Raw genomic sequence first — 22,110 nt, forward strand, 5'->3', positions numbered from 1 at the left:
TCCCGTCTCAAACGGAGGAGGAGGAAGAGGAAGAGGAGGAGAAGGAGGAGGAAGAGGGGAGGAAAAGGAAAATAAAGAAAAATGAAATCCCGTCCCGCATAGTGTGTCCTCAAGAGCAGGAAAGCTTACACTCATGAAATCTCAACAATATGGTCTCCTAAACATCGCCATGGGCATCCCAACGTGGATGGGAGAAATCTCCTCTAGATAAAGAGCTACCAATCATCAATGGCTACTGAGGCAGAATTCGCCTTCTTCATTGTTGAGTCCCTTAAATATCCAGTCTCAAGTGGTCAGCCCTCAATACATGCACACAGGAGCAAGGCTGAAAGGACTCAGCAGGCTGGTTTTTGTTTGACAGCCGAAAACTAGCTCACTGCTGGGAGGCGGGCCGGAAGTTGCCTTGGGAACGCTTTTAAGCTCTCATTGGATGGGAATCTCCGGAAGGGCCCGGTCGAGTCAAGCTTTGTCACGGTCGGGTGGGCTGGTGGGTCTCAGCCCTTTATCCAACCCTCTTCATTGTAAACAAAAATCCTCCAGGCCTCTGTGGTATCACAAAATAAGCAGATGCCGTGGCGCGCTGGTTCCTGGAAGCCTTCAAGTCTCACAGATTTAGAGAGACGTGTACGGTAAAGGGGGGGAAAAAAAAAAAAAAAAAAGGATCGGAACGATTTCTTCGCGGAACCTTTGAGGTGAGGAGCCATTTGAGGAACGGACCGCAGCGGGACGGGACGAATCCGGACTGGTAGGCATGGCGGCGGTGGAGCCGGACTCAGGCCCAGAGGCCGCCATCCCCGTGGACCTGCGGCGGGAACGGCGACTGGTGTGCGTGGAGTACCCAGGCGTGGTGCGTAACGAGGCCAAGATGCTACAGACTCTAGGCGGCGAGGAAGGCGTCTCTCGAGTAAGTAGCTGGGAAACTCCGGGTCCTCGAGAAAGGAGCTATGGCTTCCTAATGGGCGGGACCACCCGGCGGGAGAGCGGTTTCCACGGCAACAGAGAGTTTAGGCTGGCTCTAGGATCTGCCGCGAGCGAAAGATTGTTTTCTTTCCGTCCTCAAATGTGAGTAGCATACTTAGCATCTGTCCCAGGACCCCACAGTTCGGCTGCAGCCGCGCTAAATGTAGCGAACTTCTCAGACCTTATTGCTTTGTATTGAAAACCGAGGCAAGGGAGAAAAGATTAAGAACTTTTGCCCCACCTGTGGTTGAAATTCAACGTGGTGCGATTCGCTGACGCAGTATTCTGTGCTAGTACAGAATAAAGTACAAAGTGCTTTATTTACATGCCACAGTGCTGACACAATTTATTTTAAGGCCACACCACAAGGCGGGTGGGGGGCCTAGAGTGATGCTCTCTGTACCAGATCTTGGAATATTTCTTTTTAAATGATTTCTCTGAACACTTTAGCATAAGCAGATTATGTCAGTTAATATCTGGCTCCTTCCGTTGTTAATTACAATCTGAGATTTCATTTTTGACACACTTATTACCTGTTCATTTGTTACTTGGCAGCTGGGACCTCGATTGCTCACCTCTGTTCCAATATCTGTACAAGTCCCCTATTTTATAAAAGTTTATCATGAAGGCCGGGCTTGGTTGCTCACACCTTTAATCCCAGCACTCGGGAGGCAGAAACAAGTGGATTGCTGTGAGTTCAAGACTAGATTGGTCTACAGAGCGAGTCCAGGTCAGCCACGGCTACACAGAGAAACCCTGTCTTGGGGGGGAAAATGTTTATAATGAAGCAGTTGGTGGTGGTGCACACCTTTAATTCCAGCACTTGGGAGGCAGAGGCTAGGATAGCCAGGCTACACAGAAAAACCCTGTCTTGAAACACCTGCCCCCCTACCCCCAAAGGTCCTAATGACAACCTAATGAACTAGATACTGTTTTTATTTCCATATAAGGGGACAGGTAAGAAAGGCTAGGCCAGACAGTCGCTATAGGTACAGCAGGGACTTGAATACCTGGCCACCTAGAGTCTGAGCTGCTGCTCCATTTTTTTATAAGTGTGGAAAAGACCTGATCATGCCTGGAGAGTTTCTATTATTCACAGTGTCACATTGACAGAAGCCTTGCTCTCCCTTACCCCAGGGATGCCTGATAGGGCTGACCCTCTGTAATGCATACATTCTGCTTTGATTTCTGGAGTACTCCTGTGTGCCAGGCCATGTCTGGACTCATCGCTTCCCAATTAGGTCAGAGTTACATGATTTTTGTTTTTCGAGACAGGGTTTCTCTATGTAGCCTTGGCTGTCCTGGACTTGCTTTGTTGACCAGGCTGGCCTCGAACTGACAGTGATCCACCTGTCTCTGCCTCCCGAGTGCTGGGATTAAAGGCGTGCCCCACCACGCCTGGCCAGAGTTACATGTTTTGTAAGAAGGGGATGCCTGAGGAGATTCAGGCTGCCTTTCTTTGTTTGTTTGTTTGTTTTTGTTTTTGTTTTTCAAGACAGGGTTTCTCTGCGTAGCCTTGGCTGTCCTGGATTGGCTTCGTAGACCAGGCTGGCCTCAAACTCACAGTGATCTGCCTGCCTCTGCCTCCCGAGTGCTGGGATTAAAGGCATGCGCCACCACGCCCAGCTTTTCTTTCTTTCTTTCTTTTTTAATAGTTAAACTTTATTTTTAGTTGTGTATACAGGTGACAGGGAAAGCCAGAAGAGGGTATAGGACAATTTCAGATGGCTGTGCACTACCCGGTGTTTGGGTGCTGGGAACTGACCTCCACTCCTCTAGAACAGCAGCAAGAGCTCTTAACTTTTAAGCCATCTGTCTAGCCCACAGACTTCCTTTAGCCTTTATCTTTTCCCTAGACTGCACCTGAGCACTTCCTGACGGCCCCCTGTCCTGGATATTGGGAGTCAGGAGTTGAACTTGTGGATGACAAGCTGGTGCACGTTGTTGCTTCAAACACACACACAGCTGACCCTCGTTGCATGACTCTTACCAAATGTTTGGCAAGCATTTGTTCGAATGTAGGTGGCGTGTGTTGAGTGTTTACGATGGGTTAGGCATCACTATTTTAATTGAATTCTTGTAGCAGTATCAAGCATTAGGTGGACACTGTTCTTCTAGGGGGTTTTGTTTTATTTTGTTTTTCAAGACAGGGTTTCTCTGTGTAGCCTTGGCTGTCCTGGAACTCATTCTATAGACCAGGCTGGCTTTGAACTCACAGTGATCCTCCTGCCTCTGCCTCCTGAATGCTAAGGTTAAAGACATGCACCACTGTGCCTGCCCATTTAGTCTTACTGTGTCCTGTTATGCCATGTTCACATGTTCAGTTGGTATCACTGGAAGGCCTGCTCTTTCCTGCATGGACCTATGGGAGGTGGGAGGGAGGGAAGCAGCAGTCAGGATCTGATATGTGAGAGAAGAATACATTTTTTGTTTGGTTGGTTGGTTGATTTTTTTGTTTGATTTTGGTTTTTTTTGTTGTTGTTGGTGGTGGTGGTTTTTTTTTTTTTTTTTTTTTTTTTGAGGCAGGTTGCTCTGTGTAGTCCTGGCTGTCCTGGAACTTGCTTCGTAGATCAGGCTAACCTTGAACTCACAGAGATCCACCCTTCTCTGCTTCCCCGAGTGCTGGGATTACAGGAGTGAGCCACCACCCCTGGAGAGAAGAATACATTTTAAAAATGAGTTCAAGCTTGTCATGGTGGCACACGCCTTTAATCCCAGCACTCGGGAGGCAGAGGCAGGTGGATCCCTGTGAGTTCAAGGCCAGCCTGGTCTACAAAGCGAGTCCAGGGCAGCTAGGCATATTACACAGAGAAACCCTGTCTCGAAAAAAAACAAAAAATGAGTTCAGTGGGAATGCAGAGCTGGAAGGAGGACCTGTGCCTCCTGGCCGGGCCTTCCTGGGACCCGGCAGTACTTTTCTGGCTGCTTGCCTGCTGACCGTTTCTCCCTGCAGATCTACACTGACCCTAGCAAGAGACTTGAGCTCTACTTCCGGCCCAAGGACCCATACTGCCACCCTGTGTGTGCTAACCGGTTCAGCACCAGCAGCCTGCTGCTCCGGGTTAGGAGAAGAACAAGGCGACGGAGAGGAGTCCTGGGAGACGAAGCTCAACCCCGGGTCACATTCGACTTGGAAATCCTTGGCACCATCTCCACAATTTACAAATTCCAGGGTAACTATGGCATCTCTCGTGGTGTAGAGCCACGTGGCAAGTGGGGTAGGGTATGCCCATGCCCGAGGCAGAGCCATTTCCCTTTGTGGAAGCAGCCTCTTCAGTCAGCAGTCCTCTAGGGATTGTGGGTATACTGCCTTGTAACCTTTTATTCTCGTTCATTCATTCATTCATTCATATTCTCTCCTTCCCTCCCTCCTTCCCTTCCTCCCTCCCTCCCTCCCTCCCTCCCTCCCTCCCTCCATCTCTCTTCCTGAGACCAAGACAGAATGTCCTAGTTAGGGTTACTGTTGCTGTGATGAGGCATCATGACCAAAGCAACTTGGAGAGAAAAGAGTTTGTTTCCCTCACAGTTCCATATAATATTTCATCACAAGCAGTGAGGGCAGGAACTCAAGCAAGGCAGGAACCTGGAGGCTGATGCCGAGGCTGTGGAGGGGTGCTGCCTACTGGCTTGCTTCTCATGACTTTCTCAGTCGGCTTTTCTTATAGAACCTAGGACCACAACCTAGGGTTGGAACCACCCACAATGGCCTGGGCCCTACCCCATCAATCACTAATCAAGAAAATGTTAACAGGCTTGCATACAGACTGAGCTTACGGAGGCATTTTCTTTTCTTTTTTTTTTTTTTTTTAAAGATTTATTTATTATTACGTATACAGTTCTCTGCCTGCATATACACTTACAGGCCAGAAGAGGGCATCAGATCACAGTATAGTGGTTGCTGGGAATTGAACTCAGGATCTCAGGACGAGCAGACGGTGCTCTTAACCTCTAAGCCATCTCTCTAGCCCGGCCTTCTCTCTTTTTATGAGTTTATTTTCTGTTTTTGTATGTGCATATGCCACATGTAAGTGCCTGTAAATGTCTGAAGAGAGTGTCCAAGCCCCTGGAGCTGGAATCGCAAGCTGTTGTGAGTCATCTGATGGGGCAACTAAACTTGGGTCCTTGAAAAATCAGGAGGTGCTCTTAACCCCTGAACCAGCCCCAGCCTTTTATACTCATAAGAGAAGCTGGGAATCCAGAGTTCTGTGAGAGACTTTCCAACTTTAAGATAATCCATTGTGTGGGGCCAGATCAAACTCGTGGCCAGATCGCCAGTGTTTTGGAAGCTTGTCCGTAGCTGCTGTAGACTCTTAAGCCCACTGAGCGTCTGCTTCCGCCTCCAGCTTAGAGGCTGCAGCGCTGTGACACTGCCTGCCTCCCCATCCAGCCGTGATTGCTGCTGGTTTCACCCCTCTGATTCCCCAGCCGACTCGGGGCCCATGGTACCTCGTGCTTCTGTGAACTGGATGCCTGCCATAGGGTCCTTATTCAGGATCCAGGAGGAAGCAGAGAGGCAGAGCCAAAAGCTCTCACTTTGGAGTTGTGCCTGCTGAGCCCCGTTTGCTATCAAAATTAAGTTAGCATATAAAGTAGTGAGTTTCAGGGTAACATTTTCATACATGAATATGGTTATATGTGTTCCTGTTCACCCACTTTCCACTGCCCCACTCACTAGTTTCTTTAGGCAGGTGCCTTAGCTTCTCTTTGCCTCAGTTTCCTTGTCTATGCACCGAGGGCTGCAGAGCCAGGAGCTCACTAGACCCTGGAGGAGATTCAGAGATGATGTCTGCTAAAGAGCTTGTGGAAGTGCTTGACGAATGACCCACACTTTAGACCCAGCTGTTATAGCCCTAAGGAGGAATCTGAAGACACTAAATGAGAAAAGAGAAATCCAAAGAGAAACAGGGAGGGGGGAGGAGTCTGAGGCCAACCTGTGCTACAGGAAGTTCATGTCTCAAACGTAAAACAAGAGGAACACAGAATGGGACCTAGGCCTAAGATGCCTTCAGCTGGGCACTGATGCAGACCACCTGTGAGATGAGCCTTCACCATGAGGATTGGCCTTCCAGAGGCAGAGTGGTTCCTAATGTATCGCAGTTGTATTTCTCTGATTGAGTCAGCACCCTGCTCTCAGTGTGGCCCTGGACCAGCAGCTCCTGTAGCTTGGTGAACATACTGTATTGAAAACAGTGGTACAGCGTGTCTTATGAATTAGCTCTCTGGCTTTACCCTGCTGTTACATGCCCCCTTCCCCCAAGCCATTCTTACTGCACTAATTTGCACACCCGTCAGAGGGTGCTGCACAGCTCATTCAGCGCCTTCATGGGAGGATTTGGGTGGGGACCTGAGTGAGAGTCTCCATCTGTTCTCTTGTCTTTCCAGGAATGTCTGACTTCCAGTACTTGGCAGTGCACACAGAAGCAGGTGGCAAGCACGTGTCCATGTACGACAGAGTGCTCATGCACAAGCCTGAGAAGGAGGAGTTCTTCCACCAGGAGCTGCCACTCTACATCCCCCCACCCATCTTCTCCCGGCTCGACACCCCTGTGGACTATTTCTATCGCCCTGAGACACAGCACCGGTAGGGCGCCCTCCCCCTCCCATGCAACAGAAGGCCTGAGGCTCAGGCATGGGTTAAAGTCAGAAGGGAAGTGTCCCAAGCAGTGGCCTGAATCATAGATTGGCATCATTCCCAACACACTTGAGGGCTGCTGATAAGAATGGTCTCTTTGGTTTTGATCCCTTGGTCATTACTGACCAGCCTCTCTTTGGACCTTGCAGTCACCAATAATGACATTACCTGTGAAACGTCATGTGCGAGCATCCAACCCTGAGCCAGGTCTTTTTGTCTCCTCTGTCCACCTGATGGCCTCTTGGTTCCTGTCCCAGCACAGTCCATAGCTGGCAACTCAGCCTTCTGTCATCTCCCTGCAGACTCTCTGCTTGTTTGTCCCACATGCCCGCTCTTGTCTGTTCACACAGCTGGAGGCAGCTGTCTAGACTGTCCACTCTTTCCAGTCTGCCGGTGCCTCGGCTCTGACTGTCCCAAGTCTTTCTCACTGATGAGGAGGCTGTGTTCTATGTTCTGAGGATGCGTGCTGGGGGTCTCAGAATCAGCGGTGGGTATCTCTTGCACTGAGGGCTGTGAACGTCCCGCAGAAGACCACATGAACTCCAGTGAGATGAGTCCTTTAGTTTCACACAGTCTGGACAGTGGGGACCCTGTGGCTGCTGGAAAGGCAGGTCCTCGGCATTGTCGGATGTGGGTGTTCTCTAGAGGCAGCCGCACACTAACACAGAGGAAGAAGAGGCCCTTTCTGTAAGAGCCAGGACTGACTCATGTGGAAGAGATTAATTTAAACATTCACTATATGAGATTAATAACAGTCACCAACTATGGGGAAATGCTGAGTCTTCGTTTGGTCTTAGCAATTTGCCAGGTCCCTGCCGACCCCATTTTACAAAGGAGGGAGATGATGAGACTTGGTTTCTAGGCCACATGGGAAGCTCTGAGCCTGGCCTTGCCCAATTCCTAGGCCGTGCTTGCTTCTTAGTCTTACACTGTTCTTTTATGCTAGTGATGTCTAAAGAAAAGGTCTGTCTCTGAAGCCCAGGCTAGCCCAGAGCTTATTGCATCATTTAGGCTGGCTTCAGACATGCACCAAATCTGGTCTTACCTTAGCCTTCCAAGCACTAGGATCATAGGCTTGAATCACTGTGCCTCATACCTTTTTAAAATTACATACACAAGAGCTGGAGAGGTGACTCAGTAGTTAAGAGCACCATGTGTTCTTCCAGAGGTCCAGAGTTCTATTTCCGGCAACCACATGGTGGCTAACAAACATCTGTGCTGGGATCTGATGCCTTCTTCTGGCCTGCAGGGTACATGCAGATAGAGCACTTATATACATAAATTTTTTTAATTGTTTTTGTTTTTCTGTGTGTGTGTGTATGTGTGTGTGGCTTTTTATTGCAGCTCTGGTTTGAGTCCATCCTTAATTTATAGCTCCAGTCTCCCTGGTGAACCAACATGCTCAAGATGGAGACCCGTCCCATCCCCCTCAGGGCCCAGACACTGGTGGTCCCCAGTGGCAGCTCTGGTCTCACACTGTGCTTTCCGGGTCAGTCTGTGCTCTGGGGCCGGAAGCATAGCTTTTCTTTTCAGTTCTGAGGCCCTGGTCAGTCCAGTAGCCTCAGGTCAGTGAGGTTTGGGTATATGGCCATCCAGGTAGAAGAAGTTCCTGGTGATCTTGGGAAGAGCGAACTCAACTCCTTCCAGCTCAGGGGTCAGCACAGTCTGGCAGCCCAGTCTCCTGGAGTAGTGGGGCCATGTCCAACATGTCGTCCTCCCTCTCCTCGGGAGGAGGCAGGAGATCCAGGTGGGCCTCATTTACATACACATGGCAGGTGGAACACACCAGGGATGTTCACAGGCCCCTTCCAGGTCCACCCCGTGGCGCTGGGCCAGGTGAAGAACATTGTCCCCAACTCTGCCCCTCACCGCGATCCACCGGCCGGAGCAGTCCATGAATACCACATTGACCCTGGGGATGGCAGACCTGTTTTTTTGTTTTTTGAGACAGAGTTTTCTGTGTAGCCTTGGCTGTCCTGGCCTCACTTTGTAAACCAGGCTGGCCTTGAACTCACAGTGATCGGCTTCCCTCTGCCTCCCAAGTTTGTTTTGGTTTTTGTTGTTGTTGTTTGTTTGTTTGTTTGTTTTTTCGAAACAGGGTCTCTCTGTGTTAGCCTTGGCTGTCCTGGACTCACTTTGTAGACCAGGCTGGCCTCGAACTCACAGTAATCCCCCTGCCTCTGCCTCCTGAGTGCTGGAATTAAAGGGGTGCACTACCATGCCCAGCTTTGTTTTGTTTTTTGAGACAAGGTTTCTCTTGTAGTCCTGGCTGTCCTGAACTCTCTTTGTAGACCAGGCTGGTCTCAAACTCACAGAGATCCATCTGCCTCTGCCTCTCAAGTGCTGGGATTAAAAGCGTGTGTCGCCAATGCCCAGCAATAAATCTTTTTGTTTGTTTTTGTTTTGTTGTTGTTTTCCGAGACAGGCTTTCTCTGTGTAGCCTTGGTTGTCCTAGACTCATCTGTAGACCAGGGTGGCCTTGAACTCACAGAGATCGGCTTGCTTCTGCCTCCCCAAGTGCTGGGATTACAAGCGTGCCCCTCCAAGTCTGGCTAAATAAATAAGCCTTTTTAAAAAATGATGTACAGGGAGGCAGCCTTTCTCGTTCTGTTGTATCCTCCCCAGAAGCAGTGGTCTGGCTGCCTCTGTTCTCTGTTGTAGCCCTTGGCCTGGCATGAGCCAAGTGCTGCCAATTGCTGGAGCTCAGTGGAGAGAGCCTTGGGAAGCAGGTCACACACAGATAAGCCGGAGGTTGAAAGCCGACCTGCGGTTGGTCTCTGGTCTCCTTAAGGAGAGACTGGCTGGCTGTGTGCGACCTTCAGAAGATTGAGTGCTGACGTGGGACATGGTGGGTTCTGTGCCCTGTGAAAAGGGCAGGTGCTGAAACAGATACAGTGGCATAGAAACAAATGGTGCCGTGAGGGAGAGCAGAAGCCTGGGATGGTCCTAAGCTGTGTCCAGGATGGCCATTTTGGGAGGGGGTAAGAGAGAAACCCTTGTCAAGTCCTGAGAGAGTCCCGTGGAGACTCAGGCTTGGAGCTTGGTGTCAGCAGACTACACTGCAGGGAGACTGGGAAGCAGGACAGAATGTGAGCATGCCGGGCACATTGAAGATGCTGTGTGGGTGAGGGCTCAGGAAAGCCATTAAGGAGCAAGTAGGAGAAATGAGTGATGGCAGAGCAGGGCAAGAAAGGGCTCAGAGGCAGCATTCCAGAACAGGCCTGAAGCCCAGTGCAGATGGAACATGAGAGCTGCTACCTCCAAAGCCAGGGATCCAGGTTAGGATCTCCAGACTGTGACAGCAAGCTTAGGTCTCATTCCAAAAAGTATTGGCTTTCTCTGCTTCAGAAAAGTACAGTGATGTGGCATGGTGGCACACGCCTTTAATCCCAGCACTTGGGAGGCAGAGGCAGGCGGATCTCTGTGAGTTTGAGGCCAGCCAGGACTACACGGAGAAACCCCTTCTTGGAAAAAGAAAACAAACAAATAAACAAAAACTCTCCTGTGAACTGGAGGTGCAGTAGTATACCTGTACTCCAATTACCGAGAAAGCTGAGGCAGGACACTCACTTAAACCCAGGAGCTTGGGGCCAGCCTGGGCAACAAAGAATTTGCCTCAAATAAATAAGTAAAACTGCTGGGATTATAGGTTTATGCACTAGTAATCCCAGCATTCACAAGTTGAGGGTCACAAGTTTTATGTCCACCCTGATCTGACTTAAAAAGAAGAAGCCAGGCAGTGGTGGTGCACACATTTAATCCCAGTCAGTACTCAGGAGGCAGAAGCAAATGGATCTCCGAGTTCGAGGTCAGTCTGGTCTACAGAGTGAGTTCCAGGACAACAGGGCCACACAGAGAAACCCTGTCTGGGGAAAAAAACAAAACCAAAAAGAGATGCCTAGTTGCCTTACATGGGCTTCCATGGTGCTCTGTGTTGATGTCATCCAGGGCTGTTTAGTCTTTCCCATCCAGTCCTCGGCCATTTTTTCTCATTATGAGAGTAAGTTGTACTTGTTCAGAAAAAGATACAACCAAAAAAGACTTAATGCCACTGCCTCCTTGCCAAAGCCCCTGGCAGGAGAAGGGCAGCTCCTGCAGTGCCTGGCACAAGAGCGCTACACCTAGGTGTGCTTGCTGTTTTCTTACATTTTTTCCCATTATATTTATTTGTCTATCTATTTTGTGTGTATGGTGTGTGTGTGTGTGTGTGTGTGTACGTACACTCGAATGCACGGGTAAACTTCTGGGCATGCATGTGAGATGGTGCATGTTTTGAAGTCAGACCTGTAGGAGTCCGTTCTCTCCTTCCAGCATGTGTGTCCTGGGCCTTGAACTCAGGTCATTAGGCTTGACAATAAGGCCTTCATCTACCAAGCACCTTGCAGCACTGCTTTTTCTTTTGTTTTGTTTTTTTGAGACAGGGTCGCACTATATAGCTCTGACTGTCCTGGAACTCACTATGTAGACCAGGCTGGCCTTGAACTCACAGAGGTCTGCCTGCCTCTGCCTCCCAAGTGCTGGGATTAAAGGTGTATACCACTATGCCCGGTTGCTTCATTGCTTTTTCAAAGTTACATGTTTCTGACGGGTTTTTATCACCTTACAAAGATATTTACTCCTGTGGTAGGAAGAACAACACAACAGGAAAGTAGAACACTGCACACAGGGCTGGCAGGCAGCTGGTCCCGGCCTCTGGAGTAGGTCACAGTTGCGGCCAGCTGTCTTTGGGCTCAGAGGTATGACCCCTTTTCTTCCTTATGTGATTGGGCAGATTCCCAGCACATGGAAAGAACCTGCCTTTCTTCCCAGGCACTGTTGATTTTGGGGCATGGCTGGCCTTCCTGGGGAAGGAGAGCCTGGGTATCTACCTGGGGCTTGAGTGTCCTATAGGCTAGGGTTGCAGAGGGGAGGCCGGCAGGGTGTTGAGTCCCTTCTGCTCCTACCAGCAGTTCTCCACAGACTTAGAATCACTGAGGTCAGTAGAGTTGGCAGAGGCAGCGGATGGGCAGCAGAGGCAGCCCTCCCCTATGCTCCTCACTGAAATGAAGGCCAGCCACCTACTTTTCTTCTTGAGAGTGTTGGGGGCGCAGGGAGAAGGTCTTTAAAGCAGGATAGTGTTGGGCCTACCTGGGATGGTTCCTGAAAGGCACATTTGGAAAAAACACAGGCTTGACCTCATGTGGCATATTCTGCTTGTCTATATGAAAACCGTCTGACTTTGGTTTTTTTTTAAGTTTGCGATTGATATGTACTCATGTGGAAAAGTAGGGTAAAGTGCAAACTGGATGACGTTGAGGAGAATGGCTTGAGTCTAGGAACTGTAGGCCAGCCTGGGGGCAGAGCTACAGATTCGCGTTTTGTTTTGTTTTAGGGTAAAGGGGCTAGAGAGATGGTTCAGTGGTTAGGAGCACTGTGGTTAGTTCTTCCAGAGGACCAGAGTTTGGTTCCCAGCACCCACATCAGGTGACTCACAACTTCTGACCCCACAAAACCCATATACATGTTGCATAAACATGCAGACACATACACATAAATTTTAAAAATTAATATATTTAAAAGGTATGGAAACAAATGAAAAGATGATGACTGCAAATGGGATTGTGGCATCCTGGACGTACAGTAAAATGCACTTTGAAGGGCTGTGTGGTGGGGCTCGTGTGGAGGCAGCAGAGGCCTGTGTATGGCAGTAGCTGCTGAAGCTGAGGATGTACACGGGGGTTCTTGATGATGACTGCACTTGAAGAGTTAGGTAATTGCTGCATGTGCTTCCGGAACCATCCACCTGGGCATGTTCTGTGCTGATACATGTGCAGAGTTTATGTGTTTCAATACTATTTCTTAAGGTTCATAGCAAACTGGCGAAAGTATAGATTCATAAAACACTTGTCACCCTTCCCATGCACACATGCAAAGTGGTCTGTTCCAGGGCACTGGGCTTTGGTGATACCATCTGGCTGCATCCTTTTCATTCACCTGTGTTATCCAGGTGCTTCTGAGCCGAGTCACCCTGCTAGGTGGAAGGACATGATGGAAGCTCAGGGGTGGCTGCAGCCAGGCTTCTTAGGGCTACGACTCCTGTAGCACATTTCCTAATCTTGGTGGCCTCAGTTACTTCCTCAGAGTCCACGGCACTGTCCGCATGGTGTGGCTGATAGGCATGTGGATAATGTGTGGCTTTGCGCTAGCTCATGGTGTTATGTGGGGCTGGATGAAATTGCAGTTGGGAGGCTGCGAGCCTTTTGATGGTGCCCTTTCCCATACCCCAGCCTCTGGGACTTTGGTGTCTTGTCCTCCTTGAAGGCAGCTGTTTCCCTGAGCCACTGCAGGCAGGTATAGTCCCTTCTCACGCATGATGGCAACCTGAGGGCAGTGCTTCTCCAGCAGGCAGTGCTCGGGCCCTCGCTCCACCTAATTCAGAGAAAGGTACACCGCAATGGTCTACAGCTGCGGCAGGCCCGTGCCTGGGATGGTAATGTAAGCTTCTTTCTGTCCACAGGGAAGGCTATCACAATCCCTCCATCTCAGGTGAGAACCTGATTGGACTGAGTAGAGCCCGGCGCCCCCACAATGCCATCTTTGTCAACTTTGAGGATGCTGGGGTACCTGAACAGCCTCTGGAGGCTGCAGTGCAGACGTGGAAGAAGGCTTGCACCAACCCCATAGATCAGAAGGTGGAGGAAGAGCTGAGGAAGGTGAGTGAGTCTCAAGTGCTGGGCCACCTGTGCTGTTCACTGGGTGGCTTGGCTTCTAGCACTGGCTGGTTAACACAGAGGAGGTTTTACCCTTAGCTGTTATATCTAGGAGCTGGGTGAGATGCTGGGCTTGGTGGCGTGGCCTATGACCCCAGGAGTAGGGGCAGTGCCAGTAACAGACCAGAAAGTCAAAAGAGAATTGGGAGACCCTGTGCTGGGTCATGTGCTATCTGGAATGTGCACAGTTGGGTGCTCAGACCTCAGAAGTCCTGGGCCTCCAAAGTTGCAAATGTTCCCTGGAGGTTTTGAAGTCCCTTTGGGGTGCTAGAGATGGGTCGTTTTGGGGTGTCACTAGTCTAGCAGCTTGTGCAGAGCTATTACTTAGAACTAACCCGTGGACTCTGGCTGTGGTGCCTTCACCCTGGGTGGAGCTGGAGGCATGTCACAGGGCACTGCATTCCCTCTGGCTTCCGGTGCTGTGTGGTGGTGGTGCCTGGGTCTCTGCTGGGCCCACAGATTTAAACAGTGGATTCTCAGTGAGGCTTCTGTGTTGAAACTGAAGTCACACCCTGTTGAAGGACGGGGTCCTTCAGAGACTGCAGCCCTTGCCGAATCTCAGTAGTCACCAGAGGCTTCCTCTGTGGCACACCTCTGTCCTGCCCCTCATCCTCTGGCCACAGTGGCTTGTACAGCCCTCCCCAGGACCAGGCCACCCCCTTCACTTTCTTGAGGTCCCATCCCCAGCACCTGCCTTCAGCGCTCTGGGGTTTTCGCTTGCTCAGTCCTCTTGCTCCCTTGCACTGTGAGCCGTGTATGGGCAGGGGCCCCCACACTGCAGAGTTGCACTTGCACGTCTAAGATGTATAATGCGTGCCTCTGAGGGTTAGGGTTATGAGTGGCTGGTAGGTGTGGCAGGTCCCGAAGGCTTTCTGTGTCCCTGCACTCCACCCCTGGGGCTTAGAAGCACAGGGATGGCTGGTGTGAGAAGACCCATTGCTGTCAGTGTTCATCAGACTCTGCTGGACTTTCCCCAGCTCTTTGACGTCCGTCCCATCTGGTCACGAAATGCTGTCAAATCCAACGTCAGCGTCCACCCTGACAAGCTTAAGATCCTGCTTCCCTATATGGCTTATTACATGGTAAGTGGCAGCTGCTCTCACACTCACCTTGGTTCCCACCACTGTGGTCCTTAATCCCTGATGTGGCATGTTAGAGCCATGGCAACAGAAGGCAGACATGCCTCCTAGCATCCCTGTCACCTGGCATCCTGAGACAACTAGTTATAGAGTGGGGGAGATGGCTCAGTGGGCGAAGGGCTTGCTGCATAGGCCTGAGGATCTCCAGCACCCACATGGTAGCATGTTCCTGTAACCCCTACACTGAGTGGTTGTAGATCCTGGTGAATTGTATCTTAAAAAATAAAGTGAAGAGTGATAGAGACAACCAGCCACAGCCTCTGCTGTGATACATGCACACACACATGTGCACGCACACACCTCTGTATGTACACACAGAGACCTGTACACGTGCACACACAAAAGAAACAAATAGATTTCAAAGCCCCCAGGTCCACCACAACCTTGTGATAATGTTAGTGGCCGTGAGCGGGTGGCTGTAAGGAGCGTTGCCTGATTCATACTAAGCGTCTGTGCATAGTGACATGGTGGTGAGAAATCCCTGAGGGCCTGGCCCTGGGCAAGGCTACATACCACTGCCTTTGTTCCTCCTGGAGGTGACTATGGGGTCCCTTTTTATCTCTGAGGAGAAGCTGAGTTCAGAGAGTTGACTACCATGTCTTGGGTCTGCAGCCAGTGAGTGGCAGTGCTACCTGAGGCCCAGGCCCCTTAGTGACGGCATCTCTCAACTCCCCACGCTGAGTGGGGCTTAGTGGAAGAAGTCCACCCTGGATTCCTCCCAGGAGAGGATAGAGATGGGGGTTGGGGGTTCCTAAAAGTTCGGAAGAAAGGCGGTCCTGCCTGCCAAGAGAGCCAGCATAGCATGGCCTCAAAGGTTGATGATGCGCAGTCACTGCTGGACTCCAGCCTGGAAAGCCGCCTCCTGTCACTGAACATGACTTAGCAGTCCAGCTGTAGGTGCTGCTCAAGGGCAGGAAGCAGTGCACTAGGGCAGCTGTGTCATTGCATCTGGGGCAACAGGAGGAATGGTAGAGACCCCTGAGCTCACTTTATCCTCATAGAGCCTTGTCACAGGGTGGGGGTCTAAAGCCGTGCTCTCAGCTCCGGGGTGCGCCGCCTCACTGTGGGGCTTGCTCCCACCCATGTGCTAGAGGACCCTCGACCCCGCCTCACTCAATACGTTTTTGGTCTCCAGATAACGGGCCCATGGAGAAGCCTGTGGATTCGATTTGGCTATGACCCTCGAAAACACCCAGATGCCAAGATTTATCAAGTTCTTGACTTCCGAATCCGTTGTGGAATGAAATATGGTAAAAATAAGTTTCTTTTCTTCTCTCTTTTGTTTTTGTGTTTGTTTTTCAAGACAGGGTTTTTCTGTGTAGCCCTGGCTGTCCTGGACTCCCATTGTAGACCAGGCTGGCCTTAAACTCACAGTGATTTTTTTTTTTTTTTAATGTATCTGTGAATTTGAGTATAAGCACGTGTGTGTGCAGGTGAGCACTCCTGTGCACACACTTGGAAGCCAGAAACAAGGGTCAAGTACCCTGTGTCACTTTTCACCTAGTTCTTTGAGACAGAATGTCTTCATAAACCTGAGGCTCGTGTTTTCTCAGCACGAAGCCAGCAAGCCCCAGCAATACTGTCTTAAGTCGCATGCATGCACAACGCAGAGTTTGGGTCAGTAGTTTGCCGAAGAGACGCTGGGACCCTAATGAGAACTCTCATGTTTGCACAGGTACCTCTGCAGCCACTCCCTCTAGCCCTGTCTTCTGTTCGGGGCGAATAGGGATGGCTCAGCAGTGCATATGCCTGCAGAGGGCCCTGGTTCAGTTCTCAACACCCATGCCAGACAGCTCCGTGCAGAGAACACAGTGCCTCTACTCTTCATAGTCATGTGCACGTACATACTGACACACACTTAAATTTTAATTTTATGGGTTTTTTTTTTCTTTTCTTTTTTTTTCCCCAAGACAGGGTTTGTCTGTGTAGCCTTGGCCATCCTGAACTCACTTTGTAGACCAGGCTGGCCTCGAACTCACAGTGATCCACCTGCCTCTACCTCCCGAGTGCTGGGATTAAAGGCGTGCGCCACCACGCCCGGCTCTTCTTTCTTTTTTAAAGAGTCTATTCCCAGCAGGGCATGGTAGCACACAGCTTTAGTCTGAACATTCACAAGGCAGAAACAGGTTTCCCTGTGTGTCCTAGACTTGCTTTGTAGACCAGGCTGGCCTTGAACTCACAGAGCTCCACCTGCCTCTGCCTCCCTCAGTGCTGGGATTAAAGGCGTGCGCTACCATGCATGGGAGAGCATAGCCTTTGTAGTGAACTCCAGGGCAATTAAGGCTACATAGTGAGAGCCATCTCAAAAACAAAACAAACAGTCTCTTTAAGCTTTTGTACCCCCCCTACCCTCACCCCCTGAGAGTCTGTGGAACAACATAAAGGAGCTTGGAAATGGAAGAGCCAGCTCTTTGCTGGCTATGCCGTGCCCTCTGGATTATAAGCACGGACTGTGACACAGGCCTACTTACATTTTAAGCCTGGATGCCAGGGGAACCACACAAGGGTGCCAGCGTGTGAGAACTGCTGGATGCGCTGCAGTCCGTTCCTCCTGTAGGTGGCAGGTGGAGCTGGCCACCCTAACATGAATCCCTGGCTGGTGCCCCGAGGGGCTTGGCACTGACTCCCCTCCTGACACACGCCCTCGCACGTAGGCTATGGCTCCAGGGACATGCCGGTCAAAGCAAAGCGCAGCACTTACAACTACAGCCTCCCCATCACCGTCAAGAAGACATGTGAGTGACTGGATTGTCCGCGTCGGGACGTGGAGGGAGGCGGGCATTTGGACAACACAGTGGGGGTCTGCTGGCCGTTCCTTACAGGCAGGGTGATGCCCCCTCCCACTGTACCGAAGCACTGCCTTGCTCCTATACAGCCAACCAGCCTGTCACCATGCATGACCTGAAGCAGGGCCTGGGCCCATCAGGAACTGAAGGCCCGAGGAAATTGACCTACAATAAGTATAAGCTCAAGGTGAGTGCCCTCACGCTCCACTGCAAGGTCAACTGTGGGCATAAAGTGTCATTGCAGGGCTGGGCACTTCTAAGTGATCCTCGGAAGGGTCTTTGACTCACTAAACTCTCTGCCTGTGCATTACTCACACATTAAGACCCCTCCAGAAACAAAGTGAGAATTTGGGGTGCCGTCTGCCCAAAGCCATGGGGAATTAGGACCATCTGGGAAGAGAGGTGCTGACAAGTCCTGAAGAGGGATATGGCGACAGCAGCAGATGTGTGTGGTTGCCCCTGGTGGGCCTCTAACTGCTGCTGAGATGATGAGAGTCAGATCTAGACACGAGCACAGGCCAGACATGAGCTCTGGCATGTGGGGCTCAGCTGTGGGAGGCCACGCATGACAGAATGCAGCCAGACCTCCAGCATCACCCCGCAGGGGTTGGCACGTTCCCACACTTGGCGTGATCTCTCCACAGTCCAGGGAGAGATGGAGCTAGTCTGTTCTCTACTGGGGAGTTCTGCCCGAGAAGCTGTGATAGGAGATTTAAGTTTGGCAGAGACAGGTGCCGTAAGGCAGACAGCTGTGCCCTAGTGCCTGATGCCTTGGCCTTCAGTGTCTTGGGCCTTGTCCTGGACTTTTAAGGCTGTACTCCAAATGGAAACGCTGCTGTGCTCCCAAAAAGCAGTCAAGGGAGCATGCAGGGCTACACAGAGTGCCTGACTAGAAACAGCTCTTGAGGAACAGACCAGCTCCTTTTTGAAAGTGCAGAAGGCAGAAGAGCCCTGTGCGGGCTGGTGGCCGCCCATGCTGTAAACTGGCTGACTTCCCAGGGGTCTGAGGAGAGCCTGAGTGCCTCCACCCTCCCAGAACCTCCTGGGGAGTGAGAACCTCCTTTCTCCACATCTGCTGGCCACCTTGGGCCTGGGGACAAGCCAACTCCTTAGGCTTCCATGAAAACCACAGCATGGGTGTCCCCAGCTTTGTTCGTCCTGGGGTACTGCGTAACCATCCCATCCTCTTCCCTCATTTTCGCAGGATTCGGTCTACATCTTCCGGGAAGGGGCTCTGCCGCCCTATCGACAGATGTTCTACCAGCTGTGTGATTTGAATGTGGAGGAGTACGTGTGACTGGTCTTGTGCCACTGGTGGCCATGGAACTTTAGGCTAGAGCTCGCTCGGGACCAGCGTTCTCTGCAGCTCTTCTGCGCTGAGCTCTTAAGGGAGACTTGGCCAGTGGGAGTTGGGTGCTGCCCTGGGTCCTGCTGTACATGGGCTGTAAGGCCCTTGGCAGCAACCACAGGCTGCAGTGTGCCCTGTGGAAAGTAACCCTTGCTAGTAGCAATCACTCCTGCTGGAGTCTTTGCCCGAGAGTGTCCTTGATTGACGTGGTTCCTCACCCTGGACACCTTCGGCCCATTTGTTCTCAACCAGGTTTAGAGAACAGCAAGGGTCAGGCGTCAGCACGGAAGGGAACCAGGCAGCAGGTGGAGCCTGGGGAGAGCTGACTGTTAACAGAAGAGTGTGTCTGGCTCTACTCCAGCTTCATACAGTTTTGGGGTTTTTTGGGCAGTGAGGTGTCGGGGTAGCTGTCCAGAGACAGCAAAAGTTAAGGAACCCAGCTGGGACCATTTGTGCCTGCAAGCTTTTCATTACCCAGCACCTCTGAGCCCTGCTTCTCAGAGGCCATGGAGAGCCCTCCACTGGCATCCTGGTCCTACAAACCCCTGCCCTAGAGCTGTGCGGGAACGCTATCCCAGGAGCCACACTCTGGGGTTCTGTGTAAGCTCCCGGAGTGTGCCTACACAGCCTCCTCTGCCCACAGGCTGCAGAAGATTGTTCACCGCAACGATGGGACAGAGACTGTGTGCACAGAGAGAGATGGGTGGTGCCTCCCCAAGACCACAGACCACCTGAGGGACAGCATGTCACTCATGATTCTGCAGACCATCCGCTCAGAGAGGCCTGGTGAGAGCCACGGGTGCAGGGAGGCCTCAGACCTGCTCCTAACAGAAGCTCCAGAGAGCCTCATGCCATCCACGGTGGAAGGGAGGCCTGTGAGCTCAGACTCAGCTGTGTGACACTGACAGTGTGCAGACAAGAGGGAAGGGGTGCTGCCTGCCAGTACATGTCCTCCCATGGGGCTGTGTGACCCATGGCCCTGCACTGCGTTCCCCAGCTCCTTGTTCAGAACAAAGAGCTAGTCTCTGGGGCAGTGGAATGTGAGGCGCTTGCTCGGGGGTGGGGGCGGGGGTCTACAAAAGGACCCGATGAGCAGTGCAAAGCTCTTGCAAAGACTCCCTCCAAGCCGGGCAGGGGCCATCTGAGTAGAGCAGGGCTTCCTTGCTATGTTTGGGATATGGGCTCAGCCTCTTGGGAGTCCAGTCAAGGCTGTGAACCTTTCCTGGGAATACTGGTGTGTGCCCTCTCAAGGTACCTTGGGCCCCAGCTGCTCATGGCTCTCCCCCCAAAATGGCTTGAAACATGCCTATTAGCTTCACCCCACCCTCGTGCTCTCCTTAGTAGCTTCTTCATTGCTTGAGCCAACTACCTGTCATAGTCGGTGGCCTGCAGGAGCACCTAGGAAGCCTGCCCTGGCACACAGCCTTCTTTCCTTCATGTGCAGCTCTCTTCTCCAACACAGGTAAGGCTGACCGTGGGAAAGAGCAGCTGATGTTTGAGTCTGGAGAGGAGGAAGAAGAGGAGGAGGAGGAGGAAGAGGATTTCAAGCCCTCAGATGGGAGTGAAAATGAGATGGAGACAGAGATTCTGGATTATGTGTGATGAAGCTCTGGTCCCAGGCAACCAGGTGAGGCTGGCAGCTGACCCCAGAAGCCTGAAGAAGATCATGGTAGTGAGGTTGGCCCCAAAGCACCTCTGAAAAAACTAGTGTCCTAACAAGAGGCCCTGGCTCCAGCTGGGCCCCTGCTGCTCAGTAGGGCATTTGTCCTGGGTGGTTGGGGAAGATCCTGTTGTCATGCGGTGGACCCAAGGCAAAGATGAGGTAAAGCTGGGGACACCCGTCCTGCCGGGTCTCGTGAATCTAGTAGCGGAGATGGCCAGGCTGCCCTTGGGTTTCGGACACTGTCTGTCTTGGGTAGCATTGGTGGAAGCTGGACCCTGCCAGAATTGTCCTGTTATTTTTCCTGGGTGTCTGAGCATGGTGGGGGGCAGGGGGCGTAGCTGGGAGGGTTTCCTCTTGCCTGAGGTTCTATAGCACCTCATTTGTTCTTTCATTTGTTCAGGACCTGCTGGTATGCCATGAGTGGGCAGTTGTGACTGACCTGTGCCCCCATCCCAGGCAGTGAGATGAGGACACTAGGCAACCCAGGCTGGGCTCAGTGTGATTTCGCCAAATGGACCAGCTCTTCAGTTCCCTGAAAACACTGTTGTCTTCAGCTTCCTTTTGTGCAACCAGAGACTGTCAAGTCCCTGCCAAGCCAACCTCCCTGGAAGGTCCCCCATGCATAGCCTCCCAATCCCTCAGGGCAGCAGCACCACTTCCTGAAGGATGCTGAGCCAGAGATGGGCTATTGCCTTGTTTCTCTGTGTGGCCTCTTGTGCCTTGAACAGCCTGGCACAGTCAAGGCACAGCAACTCCAAAGTCAAATGCCTCGAGCCAGCCCATCCTCCTGACAAGATTGAGGACCGATTGTTTCATTTGGCCCAAATGGGAACTTCCAGCCTTGCAGGGAATCAGCCAGACTGACCCTGTGTCCCCTGCTCACCCTGCTTCCTGCTGCTTCGAAGAAAGCTCGGCCCAGAGGCAGGAAGTAGTTCTTCCCCAAAGGCTGGCCAGCCTTGCCTGTCCCCTACCCGACTTCTCATAGCTGCTGCCCATCCTGGTCCTTGGAGAGGACCTAGGCTCTGATCCCATACCTAGGAATGCCTTGACTCTAGATCTGAAGGAGGTGCTGAGCGAGGGACCCCATGCCCTCGGAAGGCCTTACCTACAGAGTGCAGGGCAGTGGCAGTGTGCCTCAGGTTGACCAGGCTAGAAGTTCCTGAGGTCTAGCAAAGTGTGAGTCTCCTGAACGCCTATGTAAAAAAAAGACCCTTAGAAGCAAACGCTGCTGTTTGACGCAGCTGGTTGCTGTCATTGAGTCACCGAGTACTGTTTTGTTTTCTATTTGTGTTTTTGCTGGCTGTGTTTAAGAAAAGACTGTGCTTGTCTCCAGCTGTGTGGTTACCTGCTAGCCAGGGTTCTCCAGACAGCAGTTAGATTGACTGTAGGCAGTTGGCTCACAGTTAAGGTACAGGTCCAAGGTCTTCAAGGCAAGCTGTAGGGTGTAGATTGGGTGAAGGGCTGCAGATCCACCACCCCCACTCCGACTCAGCCCTGCAGCAGACTGCATGAAGCCCACCCACCTGGAGGCTAAGCTGCATTGTCAGCACCCAATGATTTAAACAGCATTTCACCAACAAACAGCCTCATGAAACATCCATAACGTTTGACCAAATGTTTTAGGGCTTCTCACTGGCTGCACTTATTTCTTTTGAGACAGGGTCTCCGTGTAGGCCTGACTGTCCTGGAATGCACTGTGTAGACCAGGCTAATGCCGAGCTCCTTCAGGTCCTTCTGCCTCTACCTCCTGCGGGCTGGGATTGAAGACATGTACCGCCATGCCCGCCTTGACCAGATACCGGTACCATGTTAGCAAGTTAATACATGAGGCTG

At 51.5% G+C, this 22,110-nt stretch overlaps 1 protein-coding gene across 1 annotated transcript; it reads left to right on the top strand.

Annotated features, from left to right (window-relative positions):
- Positions 1-644: 644 nt before the first annotated feature.
- On the top strand, positions 645-20,448 carry Gtf3c5 (general transcription factor IIIC subunit 5). The gene is made up of 11 exons (XM_051167007.1): positions 645-904; positions 3,914-4,133; positions 6,343-6,541; positions 13,089-13,284; positions 14,319-14,423; positions 15,616-15,730; positions 17,135-17,215; positions 17,356-17,453; positions 18,471-18,553; positions 19,258-19,400; positions 20,077-20,448. Exons 1-11 carry the CDS (start codon positions 752-754, stop codon positions 20,214-20,216), a joined length of 1,533 nt encoding a protein of 510 aa, XP_051022964.1. The 5' UTR covers positions 645-751; the 3' UTR covers positions 20,217-20,448.
- Positions 20,449-22,110: the final 1,662 nt, after the last annotated feature.

Source organism: Acomys russatus, chromosome 24 (genome assembly GCF_903995435.1).
Source record: "Acomys russatus chromosome 24, mAcoRus1.1, whole genome shotgun sequence".
Lineage (NCBI taxonomy): Eukaryota > Metazoa > Chordata > Mammalia > Rodentia > Muridae > Acomys > Acomys russatus.